Here is an 18,171-nt window from a genome sequence, read left to right as displayed (position 1 = left end):
CAGCCTTCCTCCCAAACAGGATTTTCCCCAATTCTGGTCCTCTCTCAAATCCTGTAGCACTTTTGGCGAAGTGCTTGCATCTGTTTTTGACATATCTTACTACTGGACGCCCTGGTTTTGGGCAGTTTTTGATGTATTGAAAGACAGATTGCATGGAGGCTCATCAGGATGTCTGGAAAACCAGTGGGACCAGGTGGCAGGAGATTAGGACTTCATGATTTACACGTGCAATGCAGCTATCACACCTCTCTCATGGTGGTGTCAGGCAACCGAAATAACATTAAAAGCGAGTTCAATACTCTCACCCACAGACATGCCAAATGTGCCAGCACTCATTGTTAGATGGCTTAAACCACACATCAATACATTGTTGGCACAAGAAATTTGAGTGCTGGAGTGGGGAGCTGGCCTCCTAGACATTCAATCTTTCCTGCCAGTGATCATGTGCAGCTGATAAAAGTTCAGCTCGATTTCCCTTGAAGTACACAAATAAGGCACTATGAAATTATGGGTCTCGGACCCTTGAGCATTGCCTGCTGGTCTGCCAGGGAGGCTGAGGTCATAGCCTTCACTACATTACCTAAGGGCTGTCCACCTTTAGAGATCTGCCTACTCTGCAGATTAAAGTAGGTTAATGTTTCACTCTTGTGCGGTGTTCGTATAGGAGTATCTTGCCCTCACATTGTGATGGTACCATTCTCAGTCAGATGTTTTGCACTGTCACAGTTATGGCTGATTTGATTATGCTCACAAAAATGGAAGAAAATGTGTCCTTGTATAGCCCTGCCTCCTTGTTTAAATAATATTCAGACTTGAACGTGTATTTAAAAAGGTGTTCTGCGACATCCTGCTCAAGCATAGAGATTTGACAGATAGGACAGAAAGCCCCTGATGCAGAACTAGAATCACATGTAAATACATTTTCGGTCTCATAATTTTCTATTTTCCCATTAGACTGTACTTATTTTTATTTGAAATTTTTACCTAAAAGTTCGTTATTTCACTTCTGCCCTTTAGGCCGTTGGCACGTTCTCTGGGATCAAGCTGACAAATACACTTTGAAGGCTGCTAAATTTACCATTCTGGGCGATCTAAATTTACATCTAGATGATCCACATTGCACCAAGAGTTGGTCTCTTATTTCTGATCTAGACGCCTTGAATATTTATCTTTGCAATTCAGGCCCAACCCATGTAGCAGGTCATCTGCTAGATCCATTTTTTTCGAATCTGGATCTTGACTGCAGCCCTGCGCTCCCCCTATGTTGGTTGGACCACTTTGCTGTAGCTTTTTCTCTGAAGGTAGCCCCCTCTCCGCCAGCGACCACCCTGGTTGCTGATCAAACAAGGACAAATTGGGTTAAACTCGATTCCTCTGCCCTTAATAACCGCCTAATGGAAAGTAAATCTACTACTGAACTGATCACAATCTCCAATTTCATAACTGGATCACCCAAGTGGTTGATGCCGGTCTCCCTTTAACGAACAAGCATGTAGTAAGACAACTGCCCCCGGCCCCTTGGTTTTCTCCGGAGTTGAGAACGGGGAAATCTAAATGTAAATCTCTCGAAAGAGCCTGGAGGAAACATTATCATGAAGAAGACAAAGTAGCTTATAAAAAAGCTCTTAAGGAATATCTCACCGTTGAAGTGATTCGTGCAGAGTTCTTTACACTTAAATTCTCTCGGGCCCACAACTGCTCCAAAACACTTTTTAAAGTGGTCAAAGAACTACCTGGCGCAGACTGTCATTCCACCCCCCTCGCTCTCACGAGTGCTCAGTGCAAAGAGCATGCCCTATATTTTAATGAGAAAATCGAGCTAATTTACTTAGCTTTGCTTAGCAAACACCTTCAATCTCCGCTTCCGGAGGCTGGGTTACTTGGCACTTTACTCCTGGAGCCTGATGAGCCTGGGCCACTTGACAATTCTCTCTCCTCCAAAAGATTGGATAGGTAGACCCCCCTGGAATCAAACTCCTTTGGCCATTAAGTGACAAACATGAAATCAGGGTCCCCTGTGATGCTCTCCCTTTTCAGGTGATTAAAGAATAGGATGCACCCATTCTCTCTACTTTTATGGACCTTCTGAACGCCTCCTTATCGGATGGCATTGTTCCTGAGGAATGGAAAATAGTCGTTGGTCCTTCCTCTCCTTAAAAAAGCAAATACTGACCCTACGAAGCCATCCAATGTCCGGCCCATTTCACTGCTTCCAGTCTTTGTCAAAATCTTGAAAAAACATGTAAACAGACAGTTGACCACGTTTGTGGAATCCCAGACTGTCCTACACGTTTCTCAATCAGGCTTTAGAGCCTATTTTTCTACCAAATCTACTCCCGTGAAATCACTGGAATGATAAGACTGAAACTGCACGCAGGTGAGATGGTAACCCTTATTCTATTAGACCTCACGCTGCATTCAACACAGTGTCTCACCCCAACCTGTTAAAATCCTTGCAAGGGGCGGGCATAACTGGTGTCGCTTTACAGTGGATGGGCTCTTTTTTAGCCGATCGAACCATTCAGATTTTCTCAGCGGCAGCGAACTCTACATCCTATCCGTCTCCCTATGGAGTCCCTCAAGGGTCGGTGCTCAGCCCCCTTCTATTTAACATGTATGTTCTCCCCCTGGTTGATATTGTAGAAGAGGCGGGCCTTTCCCTCTTCTTGTATGTGGCCTGGAACCTTCAGTTCTCCGATCGGGTGTATGCAAGGTGGCATCTTGGATGCAAGACAACTTGCTCAAACTGAATGGAGACAAGACTGAGGTTATGATCTTAGGGAAAAACAATGATCTGCGGGGTCCTCAACATTGGCCCCCTAAATGGGGAGCACTGCCCCAGCCGGCACACCACGTCCGTAACTTGGGTTACATTATTGATGAGTATTTGTCTATGAACCAGCAAGTTACGCTGATTTCCGCTATCTGTTTCACCATTCCAAAATGGTTAAAAAAATCATAAGAATGGCCCTCCTCTCTTCCCAGAAAACGGTAGTCAATGCCCTTACTACTTCTGGGCTGGATTATGGCAGTGCTCGGTACTTGGGCTTAAATAAAGCCTTACTCCAACTCCAGGTAGTACAGAACGTGGCGGCCAGATTATTGTCGGGTGCTGAAGTTTTCATCCGTCGCCAGCTTCCTTCGTGGCCTTCATTGGTTGTCGATGGGGAACCGCATTAAATTTAAAGCTCTCTGCTACATGTTCAAAATCAAAAGTGGCCCCCTTATACTTCCAAAAGTTAGTGAAGCAGCATCAACCTTTGTGACTACTTCGCTCTACCCATCAGATGAGGTTTTCGGAACCGAAATTCAAACTCTCCCGCATGGGTGACCGGCCTTTCTCCTATTTGGGTTCTACCTTGTGGAATTCCCTTCCGCTTTCCCTTAGCATGGAGGGCGAACCTGGCTATTCAACCTCTAAAAACTTCAGTTAACTCTGACCTCTGTCCTGGCTGGCGCCGGGAAACCCCTAGAGGTAGCTGTGCACCCTACAAATACAAATAATATTATTATGTTATGGAAGGCATCATCTGAGCCTCTTTCACCCTGCTGGGTCTCGCCTAACAGTACTCCAAAAGGAAAGTTATTTGCAGGATATCTGAGCCCCCTAAGCCAATTTTGGTGTCCAGTAGGTAGAGACAACCTATGACCCCTCTTAAGCTCCTTTTAGTGTGAAGAGACAACCTATGACCCCTCCAAGCTTCTTTTACTGTCCAGTCGGTAGAGACAACCTATGACCCCTCTGAGCTCATTTTAGTGTCAAGTAGCTTGGAACAACCTAATAAAGTAACACCTCTGTAGAACTTACCATGCTCTGTTGGTGTTGAAGAAGGAATAACTGATGCCATAGGAGTCACTGGACGAAGAAGTCAGCTTGGAGGTTGGAGGTGCCAGCTCACTCGCAGGACCCTTAATTTACTTCTAAGTGCTCTAAAAATACCAGGTGCCTGCGTTGGTGCTGTTCATCCTTAAGACTGCAGTGAATGGGACTTTACTGACAAACTAATTTCGTATAGGCAACGAATGTAAAAGTATATAGATAAATCTGATAAGTTTGTACCGCCGAGGTTACTGAAGTTTATATTTACTAAATGAAAGTAGATGCTTGAAGGAAGTAAAGTCCTGGTTTCCTGAGTCAGAAATATGAATGTGCAAAGTTTTCTTGCAGCCTTCGTGATGTTCTGTGGAAAGCTTGCAACTTTGAGAAAGCTGCAAGGTCTTTGCAGTTATTTCCTGATTTTCTTGCAAATATGGCAATTTGTTGCAATTATTCTTATTTAATTGTACAAAAATGGTTATGCCCAAGATATGCTTCTTAGAAAATAGTGCTTCTTTTTTGCAATACTATTGTGCATAGAAAATCTCTGCAAAAGGTAAAGTTGGAGAAAAATGTTTGCGTACATTTACCATTGTAAACAGAGAAGCTCTGCAAAGGGTAAACTTGCTCAGAAAGTCTGCACACATTTGCCAGCTTTGATCAGTTTAGGTTAATAATTACGTCTCTATATGATGAAAAATATTTTGTGCTGTGCAGATTTTTTTTTTAACTTGAAATGTAACCTAGTAATCTTTGCAAAAGGGAACTTGGCCAGCGGAAAACCACTGCTGGCCTCTACTCAGGCTAGTGCATGACACCAAGTCGCACTGAAAAGATGTTGCAGGCTGTAAAATAAGTTCTACTTGCATTTCTTCTTGAAGCTATGCTGCTGGGTTTCCCGGAGTCAACTTATATTATGCCATTATCATGTTTTACTTTTTGGCGCTTAGAGTCCCTGTTAACTTGGCACTAGGGAGAGTTATTAGAAATATATTTTGGTCCTTAACATTTATTTTTCTCCCTCCTATGTATAGATGCTACGATTGTCGAGAGTAGTAATGGCACAGTAGAAAGTCCGGCTGCTCCCTTCAGTCCCCCTGCTGAGTGCAACGAGAGTGTGACACCAACAATCCTCAATGGACAACTGGAAGCATACCCAGACATAGAGGACGAGGTGATCTGCACAGAGGAAGCTATTGAGAGGCTTCAGGTAGAGTACAGTTCAATCTTGCACAGGATGAAACCCAGGGTTAAGTAGCTCTGTCTGAAGTGTATTGTGCCAGGACATTTCCACAGCCCATTTTCCTATTAACAGGATTAATCTTCTTAAGACCTATCCTTGTGGATCTCCTCACCACGTGTAATTTCCGGATGTCCGGTCGATAAAGAGACATACTTATTAGTCTAACGATCAGCATTGTTCATAAGAATGTCTTGTTGAGTCTACTGTATGCTCTCTTGTACTTGTTTATGTTGTAGGTCATATTTTAAACTGCAGCACTACTCCTCCTCTGTTCCTGGTACCCTTTACGTCTTAATTAGCCTTGTGAGTGTCTGTTTCCTTTTCTTTGTTTGCCTTACTTACAGTTGTCAGCTTTCCACTAATCCCAGTCCCAATTTTAGTTTTCCAATTTTGAAACTGTAAGACAAAATAAGCATTATTAGATGCATTTCCTTCTGATGCTTCTACAAATACAATTGTACCATACTAGGGGTCTAGATAGTTCCTTTGTTCTAGAGTGTGGTGCCTCTAATATCTTCTCCTTCAACCTTTATTCTTTTTTGTTGGGCATTTGCTTGGTCTATGCATGTGGATTTCTTTATTTATGTTTTGGGATAACGCTGGCCTACTTCTAAACCTCTTTATAGATGCTAGAGGCAACTCATTTAAATTGTTTAGATGGGGTATAGAATGAGCTAAATATATTTGTCTAGAACCAAGTACACCGTATTGCACATTCGAGCACTCCTTCATGGCTGGGGTTTGATCCTTCAGTAGTTTTCTAAGACTCTTGAAAATATGTTTACATTGCCTCATTATTAGGGCCACTCCTGCTCGCTGGTTCCTTTCTTTTTGCACCTTCATGCACAGGTCAGTGCTTGATCCTAACTTTTTCCTTCTTATTAACTGAGTTTTTTCTCCAACTTATTTTTTTTTCTAGTGTGTAGGGGCTATGCCCCCTCCTAAAATTACAGAGTTTAAGCCTTGTAGAGACTGTCTCTAACAGATGTCTGTGATGGATATCCAAGGGGTTTGCCACTAGTGTTTGAGTTTGGCGCATGGCTCTTAAGTCCGAAGAGCTGATTCCGCAACTGATCTAAGGGAAACTTGAGTTTCTGATAGATACATCTGTCGTGTGGATTCCTCACCTTGTGAATATCCCCCTTGCGTCAGCAACGTTCGGAAATTTTCTTCGTAGAACGCCGACGTGGGCGACGTCACAGGAGCACGGCATCGCGCGCGACTCCGTCTGACGTCACCGACCCCATATCAGGCCCACGCCGGCGTGATGACGTCAGTTCCCTTTTTTCCGCGTCTTCGACGCTAACGGTTTTCGGGATCTTCTGCGATACTTAGTATCTAGCTGTTATTTAATTGTCACTGTTTCTCTTTTACGACTTAATTCTTCGCCGAAGATGTCGTCGAGGAAGACAGGCTTTAAGCAATGTAGGTCTTGTGCCCGCATGATGTCTATTACTGACCCACATAAGGATTGTTTGTGGTGTCTTGGTTCGGATCACGACGTTAAAAACTGCGAATCCTGTTTTAAAATGAACCCAAAGGCGCTTCGAGAGCGTGAAGCTAAACTACTTTTAGCGAAGGTAAAGCAGGATTCTGGAAGATATTCGAGGTCGACGTCGAGACGCTCGAAGTCGAAGCAAGGGTCTCGATCGAAGTCGAGGTCGGCGTCGAGATCTAGAGCGGGTTCGAGATCCAGAACGGAGTCGAGATCCAGAGCGAAGTCGAGGTCCAGGGAGAGATCTAGGTCTAGATCCAAATCGGCTTCAGGTCACGCTTCGAGTTCCTCGAGGAGAAAGCATAAGAGGAGGAAGCACAGTTCAAAACATTCAGGGAAGGAATCCTCTGACTCGAAGAAAAAGTCTCACAAACACCGTAAGGACTTTGTCTCTCCTTCGCCTGCCTTGTCAATCAAAGGTTCTCCGACTCCGGAACCAGAACCGGATCCGGTATCCTCGCATCCTTCAGAACATGAAGAGGAAGAAGAGGTGATTCCTAGAGCTCCGGCTCCAATGGAAACTCCTGTAGACCCAGAGGGTCAGAGTGAGCATGTGTCGGAACGACCTCGGTTGGAACATCCGGTAGGTCCGTACCCTCCCTTTCCTGGTCCTGGTCAGGATCCCTCGCATTTTCTCAATGCGATGTTTGGAGTATATTCCAGGGCGATGTACCCCACTGGAGCGCCTGTTGGTCCCATGGGTCCCTTATCGTACAATCTGGGCATTCCTCAGTCGTACGCCCCAGCTCCATTTATGCCTTTTATGCCGGCGCCTCTTCCACCTTGGCTCGGTACGGCTCCACCGAGGTCTTCGACTCCGCATGCGGCTTCGCCGACTCCGGATCGACCTCGTAGTCGAGATCGAGGTACCACACCTGTCCATGATTCTCGTCCTACTGCTCCGGCTCCTCGATCGACGTCGGAACCGGCTCCGTCGGAGTCGTTACCGGATCCGTCGACTTCGATTCGATTGGAGTGGTCGAGACGAAGGGCTCAGCGTCTTCTTGAACAAAGAGATGATGAAAGTTCTGATGTGGAAGAAGGCGAACTTCCTGATCATGATGATGATTATGATGAACTTCGGGATGCTAGTGGTCTGGAACTCTCTCCCGAGTGGGGTCTACCTTCGACTTCTGATGCTCCGTCTAGGGATGTGGCACCCTATCATGTGGTTATTAGGAAGGCTGCTGATCTTCTCAACTTGAAGCTGCCCACAGTTGAGTACAAGCTCAACATCCTCACTGAAGTCTTGCACTCTCCCTCTTCAATTGTTGAACCTACACTGCCATTTACTGATGCCTTGACGGATCCAATAAAAGAGATTTGGAAGAGGCCATTATCTGCTCCTGCAGTTTCGAGAGCTATTGCAAGGCGCTATAGGGTGGCTCCTGATGACCCTGCATTCCTTTCTTCACATCCATCTCCAGAAAGTCTTGTGGTACAGGCGGCTTGCTCTAATAGGGCTGCAGGCTCTTTCCCTCAAGTGCCAGCTGACAAAGAATCAAAGAAATTAGATCAGTCTGCAAAGAAGACTTTCTCTTCTGGGAGCATGGCTCTTAAGTCTACAAATGCTACTTGCCTTTTAGGAAGGTATGTGCATGCACTAATGGACTCAGTGAAGCAATTGTCACCTAAACTTCCTGAGGAAGATAGGAATAACTTTAATGAGGTGATCTCTGACACTCAAGCTGCTGCGCGCATGGTCATTCAGAGCGGCATGGACACTGTAGATTCTGTTGCCAGGATTATGGGTTCCTCTATTGCAACCAGGAGGGCCGCGTGGTTAAAGTCCTCGGATTTCTCTGCGGATGTGCAGTCTACATTGCTGGACTTACCTTTTGAAGGAACTGGCCTTTTTGGTAAAAAGACTGATGTAGCCTTGGAAAGGTTTAAAGACAGCCGTGCCACTGCAAGATCTTTGGGTCTCCAGATGAGAGGGTCGACGACTAGAAAATTTAGAGGATTTGGTAGATCTTCTTTTCGTCCCTTCAAGCAAGGTCAACAACAACAGCAGCAGCAGCAGAACCCTCTATATAAGTCCTATAGAGGTAGACAGAAGGGACGTGGACGTGGACGTCAAGTCTCCTCTTCCTCCACTTCCTCCAATAATGCCCAACCCCCACCCGCATCAGCAAAGCAGCCCTAGATCCACCATTCTGGATCATGTAGGGCCAGTAGGGGGTCGGCTTACTCATTTTCTACGAGATTGGGAATCGGTTACATCAGATCTTTGGGTTCTCAATCTCGTAGAGAATGGGTATGCACTTCCTTTTCAGGAGTTCCCTCCCAATTACCCTCCTTGCCAAGGTTATTGTTCGGAGGACCACCTGCTTCTCCTGCAGGAGGAAGTCCTGGCACTGTTTCGAAAGGGTGCAATAGAGGTGGTTCCAGAGCAGGAGAGGGGTCAAGGGTGCTACTCCCGGTATTTCTTGATTCCCAAGAAGGATGGCAGGCTTCGGCCTATCCTGGATCTCAGGATTTTAAACCTCTATCTCAAACAGGAGAAGTTCAAAATGCTCACCCTTGCTCAGGTTCTTCTGGCGCTGATGGAAGAAGACTGGATGGTGTCGATCGACTTGCAGGATGCGTATTTTCACATCCCAATCCTGAAGTCGCACAGGAAGTATCTCCGTTTTACGGTGGGATCGCAGCACTACCAGTTTGCGGTCCTTCCCTTTGGACTTACTACTGCGCCTCGAGTTTTCACCAAGGTGATGGCAGTGGTGCTGCGCATCTCAGAAGGTCAGGGATTCCTGTATTCCCTTATCTAGACGACTGGCTGATCAAAGCAGAGTCGTCGGAGAAGGTGCTCCATCATCTGCAAGAGACAACTCAGTTGTTACACAGATTGGGTTTTTCGATAAACGTACCCAAATCTCACCTGGTGCCCTCCCAGCGCAACCTGTTCATAGGTGCGGTACTGGACACTACTGTATGTCGTGCATTCCCTCCACCTCAAAGGATTCACGACATTCAGGAGATGATTCCTTTATTCTGCAATGGAGCGGTTGTTCCAGTCCTGAAGGTCCTTCGCCTGCTCGGTCTGATGGCTTCATGCATTCTGTTGGTCAACCATCCACGCTGGCACATGAGGGCGCTCCAGTGGTGCCTCCGCAGGCAGTGGTATCAGCACAACGGAGATCTCAGGGAGTCGGTGAGGATCTCCAGAGAAGCTGCGGCGGATCTGTTTTGGTGGGGCGTGGAAGGCAATCTGTCTCAAGGAAAGCCTTTTCAGTTGCCTCCATCGGTGGCCACAGTGATAACGGATGCATCCACTCTAGGGTGGGGTGCTCATCTGGGGGATCTGGAGGTCAAGGGTCTTTGGTCTCCGGAAGGAAAGGTTGCTTCACATCAACCTTCTAGAATTGCGGGCGATACGTTTGGCGCTCAAGGCCTTCCTCCCTTCCCTTTGTGGTCAGTGCAAGTCAGTCGGTTCAGGTCCTGACGGACAACACGACCGCGATGTGGTACATCAACAAGCAGGGAGGAGTAGGGTCGCAGTGTCTCTGCAGAGAGGCTCTGCGTCTCTGGTCCTGGGTTCAGGACCATCAGATTTGTCTGATGGCGAATCATCTGGCCGGGGTTCTGAACGTTCGTGCAGACAGTCTCAGTCGGCAGTTCTCTGCCGACCACGAGTGGAGGCTTCACCCGGAGGTGGTTCACGACATCTTTCAGATGTAGGGGACTCCTCGGGTGGACCTGTTCGCTACTCGCGAGAATGCTCACTGCCTGTCATTCTGCAGTCTCCAGTTTCCGATGCAAGGAGCCTTGGGGGACGCGTTTCAGTTGAGTTGGAGAAGTAGACTCTTTTACGCGTTTCCTCCCATACCCTTGATTCCTCGGGTTCTGAGGAAGATTCGCCAAGACGGGGCCCAAGTCATATTGGTCGCCCCGGACTGGCCAAGAAGGGTGTGGTATACAGATCTTCTCCACCTCTCCTCTCACCGCCGCTCCGTCTCCCTCTCTGGGCAGACCTTCTCTGTCAGATGGAGGGGCAGGTTCTACACCCCCACCTCCAGACATTGCACCTTCATGCCTGGAGATTGAACGGGGCAACCTGAATTCCTTTTCCCTCCCACCTGACGTTGTGGATGTCATCTTATCTGCCAGGCGTGACTCCACTAAGTCTATCTATTCTTATAGATGGTCGAAATTTGTCACGTGGTGTGGGGAAAAGTCTATAGACCCTTTGAGGGCCCATTTGTCTGACGTTCTCCAGTTTGTCCTTTCTTTGGCGCAACAGGGACTTGCGGTTGCCACGGTGAAGGGTTACCTTTCAGCACTGTCGGCATTTCTCTGTTTGCCTGACCAGCCTTCTCTTTTTAGGTCTCCTGTGGTTTTAAGGTTTTTGAAGGGTCTCACTAATAAGTTCCCTCCTTCACCTTTTATTGTGCCTCAGTGGGATTTAAATCTTTTATTCACCTTTTTGATGGGTGCTCCCTTTGAGCCTCTTCATAAATGTCCCATGAGGCTTCTTACCCTTAAAACGGTCTTCCTCGTTGCAATAACCTCGGCAAGGAGGGTTAGTGAGCTTCAAGCTCTTAGTTTCAAGCCCCCTTTCTTGACCATTCATGCTGATCGAATGGTTCTCAGGACCAGGGCTGCTTTTCTGCCTAAGGTGGTAACTCCTTTCCATCTAGGACAGTCCATTACCCTTCCTACTTTTTATCCTCCCCCTCACCCTTCTAAGGAGGAAGAGAGACTGCACCGTCTGGACCCTAAGAGGGCGGTGTCCTTTTACTTGGACAGATCCAAGGACTTTCGTTTGGAAGACCAGCTCTTCATTGGTTTTGCTGGCTGCAAGAAAGGAAGAGCGGTCCATAAAAGAACTTTATCAAGATGGATCGTCCTCTGCATAAAGATTTGCTACTCTTTGGCCGGTAAGGAACCTCCAGAGGGTATAAGGGCTCATTCTACAAGAGCTAAGTCTTCAACCTCAGCATTGGCTAGAGGTGTTCCTGTGGAGGATATTTGTAGGGCTGCAACTTGGTCTTCCCTCCACACTTTCGCGAAGCATTACTGCTTGGATTCCGAAGTGAGGAGGGACGGCCACTTTGCGCGTTCTGTCCTTCAGGATTTCCTGGTTTAGAAGAGTGGACACCCTCCTCCGGGAGTGGGGACTGCTGTGGGACTCTATTCACAAGGTGAGGAATCCACACGGCAGATGTATCTATCAGAAGAACAAGTTACTTACCTTCGGTAACGCTTTTTCTGGTAGATACAATATCTGCCTGTGGATTCCTCACTGACCCACCCGCCTCCCCGTTGTCCACTCTTCTATGCCAGAGTTTCTATATTGTTTTTACTTTGTCAAGGAGATGTTTCAACTGCTTTTCTGCATTTGCTTTACACTGTGTGTTTTGCCTTGACTATTGTGTACTGTGTATACTATGTACATTTCTACTGTCATTGGTCCGTCCGTGTGCCTCGATGGCACGGAAAAAAGGGCGGAACTGATGTCATCACGCCGGCGTGGGCCTGTTATAGGCATCGGTGACGTCAGCGGAGTCGCGTGCGAGGCCGTGTCTCTGTGACGTCCAAGTCCATGTCGGCGCGAGGCTACGAAAAGAATTTCCGAATGTTGCTGACGCAAGGGGATATTCACAAGGTGAGGAATCCACAGGCAGATATTGTATCTACCAGAAAAAGCGTTACTGAAGGTAAGTAACTTGTTCTTTACATCCGTGTTCAGTGTTCACTTCTTTGTGTGTGCAGTGCTCGCCTGTTTGTGGATATATCCATGCACACAAACCTACATGCGTGTAACTGCTGCCTCACAAGTGCTGGGACGCGTCACCAATCTGCAGATCTGACCTCACGCATTGGATGGTTGTACAATCGAGGATGAAATTCAAACTCTCCCTCTTCTCCAAGAGCCTAGAGCACCACAAAGGGGGGGGGTGGGTACACGTTTCTTCGCCATATGTGACTTTCATTCTCCCATGCACCGCTCACCATGTTTGCAGCCCCTTTCACACTTGTTTGTTGCCTGTACAATCCCTTGTAAACCTGATGTTACACAAAGAGCTTCTCCCATTCAAACCTACCCATTATCTACACACTCCCTCTCAGACTTCTTGCTGTGTACAACCCTTTTCACAGCTCTAACTTGGCTTATTCTCTTTATCTGTTTCTCTTTGCATTTTGTACGTTTAAGATGCCCCGTGTTTACATTCTTATGCCTCCGGTACAAAAGTAAGTGCGACTTTGTTGACTCCGACAGTGATCTGACTCGGACCTCGTCTTTATGCATCTATTTTTGAAGTGCTGAGAAGGAATTAAATCACTTGATTAATGATCCAGCTTGAAAGGCAGTGTTAGAAGGTGTGTACGTGTATAGTTTTAGTAATCTATACATTTACTTACTTGGCTTGACTTGTGTTGCTAATCATTATTTTAAGCATGACTGCCACCCTTCCCTGACTCCCCCTCCCCCCCGACTCCTCCCCCCACCTCCATCCCCACCCACCGTACGCCACATGCCTCTGAATGGTTAGTAGAGGTGGGTCGAACCCAGTCACATATTGGCAAAGAGGTCTCCAGTGAAGTGTGACCCACACAGTCCGTTCTTGGTCAGGGGGGAGAGTGGACCTTCCATTTCCGGCACGGTGTGTTCTGGCGCTGGTTGTTCGTGTATCCATCTGTCTCTTTCCCTGTACTTTTCTGTTGCCCGTGCCTGCCTGCTAGTGAGAGTCTGTGTGGTGTGCCCTTTCTGTGTTTGCTTTTCTGTCTGCGTCCGTCTGTGTGTGTGTGGTTCTGTCTGTGTGGGTGCATGTGGCTCTGTGTGTTTCTCTGTGTGGGTGCAAATGCAATAGGTCTCGCATTTGCAAGAGATTAAGCTATTGGCATTGTAAATGACAATGCCATTTAATTATCTATTTTCAAAACCAACACATAAATAAAAATGTTGTCATTTACATTCTAATAGCTCAAACTTTTCCAAAGGCGAAACCATTGCATTGTAAATGCTTGTTTCTACATGTACAAGATGTCAGTGGGCTGAACACTTCCCCCAGACACTAGGTTGTGTTCTCTCCTCGGTCCACTGAGAGAAGAGAGAATGCCTTCTTCGCCAAGGTGATGAGATGCGTGGTGGAAGTTTTGAACTTGCAATTGCCTACTATGGAAGCCAAAACCATTCTTCTAACAGAGAGGTTTCAGAACCTGGACGAATTTCACCAGTCTTTACTCCCATTGAATGAGACCCTTACTGACACACTTATGAGTACTTAGTCAAAGCTCTGTTCCTGCACATGGGCAGGTTTCCAGAAGCCACAGCAGTTTGGTGGTTCAAGCTTCGACCAGTAAGATGAACCCCAAATCTTTCCCCATGACTTCTCCTGACCGAGCTGAAACCCTTTGAGACCTTTAGGAAGTGGATGTTTTCCTTAGTCAGCCTTGTCCTTCGGTCAGTCAGTGGCCGCTCCTTGATGGGATGATATACCCATGCTTTATAGGACGTGGTTGGCGAGATCTTGCCAGCAGTCCCAAGGGAATATCGGGCAGTTTACACACAAACCATCGAGGATGGTCAGATTCTGCAAAATACAGTTCGAGGCATATGAGCTGCAGATTGTACACTTTGCATAGATCGCCATCTGGTGTTGGGCTCGGATGATTGTATGTTGTTTTTGTCTTCGAAGAAGTCTTGTAGTCACGAGACCGGTGACTCCTTCTTCGGTGTAGAGTGCACATGGGCTTAGTCTCCATCGTTAGATTGTTTTTTTTCCGCTATCGGGTTCGGATGAAACTTGCTGCGCTCCGGTTCGAACCGTTTCCAGACCTCTTTGATGCGCAAATACATTCATCGACGGTATTGTTTCGACCGCGTGCCTTCGACACACAAATGATAACTAAATCATATGGTAGTCCTATGATTGTTTAAAAAATGAGCGAGATAAATGAGCTTTTTGGACCTAATAGAAATGGCAGTGTAGAGACCCCCAGCTCAACGCAACCTGCTTTCCATGCAAAAGGGGAAAATCTAAGGGAAGCACACAGGCCAAGTACAAGAAGATGTTGTGCATCAGAATGGAAAAGGGATGTGATTCAGTGTAAAGGATATAGGACACTGGACACTACAGTCATCAGAAACTTAACATACCTACCAGGCATCAAGCTAACCCATGCCTCATGACAGCAATAGTAGTCTATAAATTGAAGAGTAGGCTGGGCACACCGTTTTTTAGCTATACACGAGAATATTCAATATGTACACTTTATCACATGCGTGCTGCTTAGGTAGGCACAATGTCCATGATGTGCTTAATCAATAAACAAAAATACTACAAGCGAAACCGCTTGTCCTAATGCGCACAGTTGCAGTACCTGCTGGGTTGCTACTGTTCGAATAATATATCCTGTTGAACAGACATTACTAGACAGTGCGTTATGCAATCAACATTTGCAAGTCAAAAAATCTTTTCAAACAAACTTTTCTATTCGATTCTTTATACATTCAACGAAAGAATTCACATGTTATACACCAATTATATGCATCATTGGGTTACATTATCACTTTCTCAGTTGTTACATGTGGAAATTATACATTTCTTTGTGGTGCCCTATGCATTTCGGGCCCTTGGCCCTTCCTCAGGGGCAAAATCTGCAAAAGATCAAAAAAGGTGCATCGTATTTGATTTTGTTCAATTTCTGTGAGGGATTAGCAGTCAGATGAGCTAATACAAACATTATTCCTAAATGCCATAGTGTTTAATCATGCCAGATTGTCAGTCTAAGTGTTGACTGTAACAGAGTGAAAGGTCAACACTTAGACTGACAATCTGGCATGATTAAACACTATGGCATTTAGGAATAATGTTTGTATTAGCTCATCTGACTGCTAATCCCTCACAGAAATTGAACAAAATCAAATACGATGCACCTTTTTTGATCTCTTGCAGATTTTGCCCCTGAGGAAGGGCCAAGGGCCCGAAATGCATAGGGCACCACAAAGAAATGTATAATTTCTACATGTAACAACTGAGAAAGTGATAATGTAACCCAATGATGCATATAATTGGTGTATAACATGTGAATTCTTTCGTTGAATGTATAAAGAATCGAATAGAAAAGTTTGTTTGAAAAGATTTTTTGACTTGCAAATGTTGATTGCATAACGCACTGTCTAGTAATGTCTGTTCAACAGGATATATTATTCGAACAGTAGCAACCCAGCAGGTACTGCAACTGTGCGCATTAGGACAAGCGGTTTCGCTTGTAGTATTTTAGCAATAGTAGTCTACCAAAGACTAAAGCCGAAAGAGCCTTGCACACACGGGATATGCGTAGGGCAGTCATGTATTACCTGGAAACAACAAAGCCATTCAGTAAAGGTACTCAGTCCTTTGTATCTTTTGCAGACAAGAGCTAGGACTCACTGGTTACAAAAGGCATGCAACTGGAAGCAAAACCCAGGGCACATTCCACGCAGAAAGAGGGAGCCACCCTAACCTTCCTAGCAAACGTCTCAATTACCGACATATGTATGGCAGCTACTAGAGAATTGCAGGTGGGACAAAAAGTACTGAAACATTTTTTTGCAAGTTCCTATTTGTTTCAAACCGAACCACGAAGAGGAAAAACCAGGACATCGCTACAAAACTGATGCACAGCATCTGAATCCAGAAAAGACCCACGCTGCAAAGCGAAATGGTTACTTACTGGTAGGAGTAGGTTTGCAGCATGAAGAATATTCTAGATTCATATGCAACCCACACACCTTCCCAAGAAATGTGGTGCAACAAGGCAAGCAAGCAGAAAGATACTTAAAAGGAATATCTGGAAGCCAGGACATCAAGAGAGGGGGCGGGGGGGATACGGAACACTTGTGGGATGATGTAAATTTTTCTAAACTTGTTGATCAAAAAGTCATGATTTTATTAAAGACACAGAGATTAAGATCATGCCGTCACCCTTTACTGCTCCCACTGATGTCAGGAACAAAAGTAGAGATTTGGAACCCTCCAAAATGCCAGGAAGACATACAAACCTAAAACCAGCAACCGTCTACCTTCCTTTAAGAGCTACAAAATAAGTTAACATAAAGAAACACCAAAAAAGTCCAGATCACAGTAAATAGACCCCAAAAATTCCCTATTCATCCATCAGTCAGATATCTTTTCACCTATGAGAGCTTCTACTCTAATCTTGATTGTTGCAAATTAAAGCACAGATGATGGAGCTCTCAGAGTCCTTCATAACATCCACATCTAATGACTTGTAACTGAGGCCGACTTTATGCTAACTCGCTGTCAATTGCAGTTTAAACAGGTTTGAAATAGTTTCCTGAACATAAATTCACTCACACACTATTCAGAACACAAAATATTCTTGATGCCTCATTCAATCATCATTGCTTTTGAAGCAGACAAACCTCCTAGCCACTGGCCCTTAAAACATGTCACAGCCACTCCAGCCGATTTCATGACCTGCTTCACCCACTTAGCTAATGTATAAGCATAAAAAGCCTATATGGATGCCACAACACCATATCAGTAATGGCAAAACTCCAGTTTTCTTCATAGTTTCTTCTTATTCGCTTTGAAAAATTTGACCACAGTCTGGGAGTACTCTCAAAATATGGATAAATATATAGTCCTTGAATGAGTCTCTTTCTCCTCTCAATGTAAAAGCATATACCCTCTTTTGAATGAATGAATGAATGTTAGCTTTATAAAGCGCAAACTTTGCCATGGGGCGTCAAGGCGCTATGGAAAGGGGCCAGCAGACAGATGAGTACAAGGCTTACAGTGTTGAGAGGGTGAAAAGCCAGGTCTTCAGGGCTTTACGGAAGAGAGAATGGGTTTCCAGTCCAGAAATAGAGGAAGGAAGGGAATTCCAGAGTTTGTCCGCAGCAAGAGAGAATGCTCTACCCTCCCCTCCTAACTTTCCTAAAACTCAGAACTATCAGCAAGTTCTTGCTAGCGGATCTTAACTGCTTGGTGGGAACATATCTTCGAAAGAGCCTTTTGATCCAGGTTTATAGAAGACCTTGTGAGCCAGGCAAAGGGCTTTAAATAAGATTCTCCGTCCAAGAGGAAGCCAGTGTAGCTTACTGATGGAAGCCGAAACTGAGTGATATTTGGGGAGGCCCGTCACCAACCTGGCAGCAGTGTTCTGCACCAGCTGAAGTCGATGCACGAGCCCCTCATTACAATAGTCCAATCTGGATAGCACAAGGGCCACAACAGCCTTGTTTTCGTAGGAAAAGGAGAACATTTGGGAAATCTTTCTAAGTGTCCTAATAATCCCAAAGCAAGTGAAGACTGTTCTACTGATCATGGGGGCCCAGGGAGAGGGAATTATCAATTATGATACCATGGCTTTTAGCACTGGCCCCAGGTCGGGGGCAGGGGCCAAGCGTGTCCGGACACCAGGTCTCTGCCCAGATCTCTTGATGGTTTCCAAAAATGAAAACCTCAGTTTTATCCCCATTAAGCCTGAGGTAATTCTCCACCATCCAAGAAGCCACTGCCTGCATGCAGTTTTTGAAATTCGTTGCCGAAGCTTCTACGCTGTCAGCGATGAAACCATAATTTGAGTATCATCAGCATAGGATAGCACTTCCAGCACAAAAGATCTTACGACCCTGGCGAGTGGGCCAACATAAATGTT

General features: G+C 45.7%; 1 protein-coding gene across 1 annotated transcript in view; it reads left to right on the top strand.

Annotated features, from left to right (window-relative positions):
- KIF1C (kinesin family member 1C) overlaps nucleotides 1–18,171 on the top strand; it is a 710,488-nt gene that overhangs the window by 536,778 nt on the left and 155,539 nt on the right. Inside the window, exon 13 of the mRNA XM_078671146.1 lies at nucleotides 4,852–5,027. Within this exon, the coding sequence (XP_078527272.1) occupies nucleotides 4,852–5,027 (176 nt within the window). The remainder of the gene's footprint in view (nucleotides 1–4,851; nucleotides 5,028–18,171) is intronic.

This window comes from Lissotriton helveticus, chromosome 12, assembly GCF_964261635.1.
Source record: "Lissotriton helveticus chromosome 12, aLisHel1.1, whole genome shotgun sequence".
In the NCBI taxonomy this organism is placed as follows: Eukaryota; Metazoa; Chordata; class Amphibia; order Caudata; family Salamandridae; genus Lissotriton; species Lissotriton helveticus.
The sequence above is the reverse complement of the archived record's forward strand: the minus strand, read 5'-3'. Positions and strand labels throughout refer to the sequence as shown.